This window comes from Austrofundulus limnaeus, unplaced genomic scaffold (assembly GCF_001266775.1).
Source record: "Austrofundulus limnaeus strain Quisiro unplaced genomic scaffold, Austrofundulus_limnaeus-1.0 Scaffold15, whole genome shotgun sequence".
Lineage (NCBI taxonomy): Eukaryota > Metazoa > Chordata > Actinopteri > Cyprinodontiformes > Rivulidae > Austrofundulus > Austrofundulus limnaeus.
In genome coordinates this window covers 4,162,415-4,163,626 of record NW_013952417.1, presented here as the reverse complement: position 1 = coordinate 4,163,626, position 1,212 = coordinate 4,162,415, and the positions used below count along the sequence as shown (strand labels likewise).

The following is a 1,212-nucleotide window of genomic DNA, read 5'->3' as shown; positions in this document are numbered from 1 at the left end:
GTGTGTGTGTGTGTGTGTGTGTGTGTGTGTGTGTAAAATAAATGGGGTCCCAGCAGAAACAGTTTGGGACTCATTGCTCTAGTGAACTGGTGTAGAACGTCCCGTTTTCTTCCTTCTGAAATCTCCGACCAACTCTTTAATCTTTGGTGTTTCAAACCAAGTTGGTCTCTGTGCAACAAACTCAGAAAGACAAAAAGATAAATGCAGACATAAGATCAGCATACCTGTAACAACATCAGAGACGACCTCCTCTGATGCACTACTGTCCAAAGAAATTCTGTCCAGGAGCTCCAACAGACCCTTGTGAAGGGAATAGGCCTCCTTGAAGAGACCTTGCAGCAGGTCTGCCACCAGGGACAGACGGCCACAGTACACCACCTCACTATCCTGCAGACAACAAAGCAAAACATGARCACTCCAATTGTAGCTGGTTTTACATCTCTTTGTTGAACTAAACATTTTGGTGAACTGAAGTCAAAGAAGCGTTTTCCTTTAGCTTCTAAAAACTCAAGGAAAAACAAAGAAATTAATCCACAGTAAAGCTGAAAGTGCGTGGAAAAAAGTACTTAAAATTTTGGCATGACAATTTCTTTCACATTATCTGGAGCAAACAAACCTTGCAGTGTTGAAATGTTTCCCTCAGGACACTCAGGATACAAGTGGGTAAAGAGCGAATAGCATCCAAGTCTGGGGCTTCTTCAAATGAGCCAACATGACGCACACAAGCAGAAAGTGCATCGATTACCTGCATCATGCCCTGAAAACAAAAACAAAGTCTTAATATCATCCAAGAGAGAAGACGGAAAATAAACAGCCTACTAAATACATTGTGTTTGTGTAAAATCTTCTATCAGCATAAGTTTTATTCATACCTGTAGAAGGTTCCTCAGCAAATCACACACTTCAGTGTTTTGACTTGAAAGCCCACCAACTTGATCCATGATTTCTTTCATCATGCTGTTAAACACTGTCACCGCCTGCAGACATTTGTGTCACAAAGATTTTTACAGTAAACAAGTACTTTTCAAAAGGTCCTACTGTAAACAAGTACTTTTCAAAAGGTTCTACAGTAAACAATAGGAGTGTAAGAAAATATCGATACACTGAAATATCGCGATATTTCATTTCCCGATACTGTATCGATTTTTAATTAAGGTTTAAAATGTCAACTTTCCTGCCAGCCGTTCATTTTTATGTTGTTCAGCCTCTTAC

The 1,212-nt window shown here is 39.8% G+C and overlaps 1 protein-coding gene across 4 annotated transcripts in view; it reads right to left on the bottom strand.

Annotated features, from left to right (window-relative positions):
• firrm (fignl1 interacting regulator of recombination and mitosis) overlaps positions 1 to 1,212 on the bottom strand; it is a 17,203-nt gene that overhangs the window by 13,694 nt on the left and 2,297 nt on the right. For all 4 annotated transcript variants that reach the window (XM_014002958.1, XM_014002960.1, XM_014002959.1 and 1 more), the window contains 3 exons: positions 873 to 977; positions 617 to 757; positions 225 to 387 (listed from right to left, as the gene is read on the bottom strand). In XM_014002958.1, coding sequence (XP_013858412.1) covers positions 225 to 387; positions 617 to 757; positions 873 to 977 — 409 coding nt within the window. The remainder of the gene's footprint in view (positions 1 to 224; positions 388 to 616; positions 758 to 872; positions 978 to 1,212) is intronic.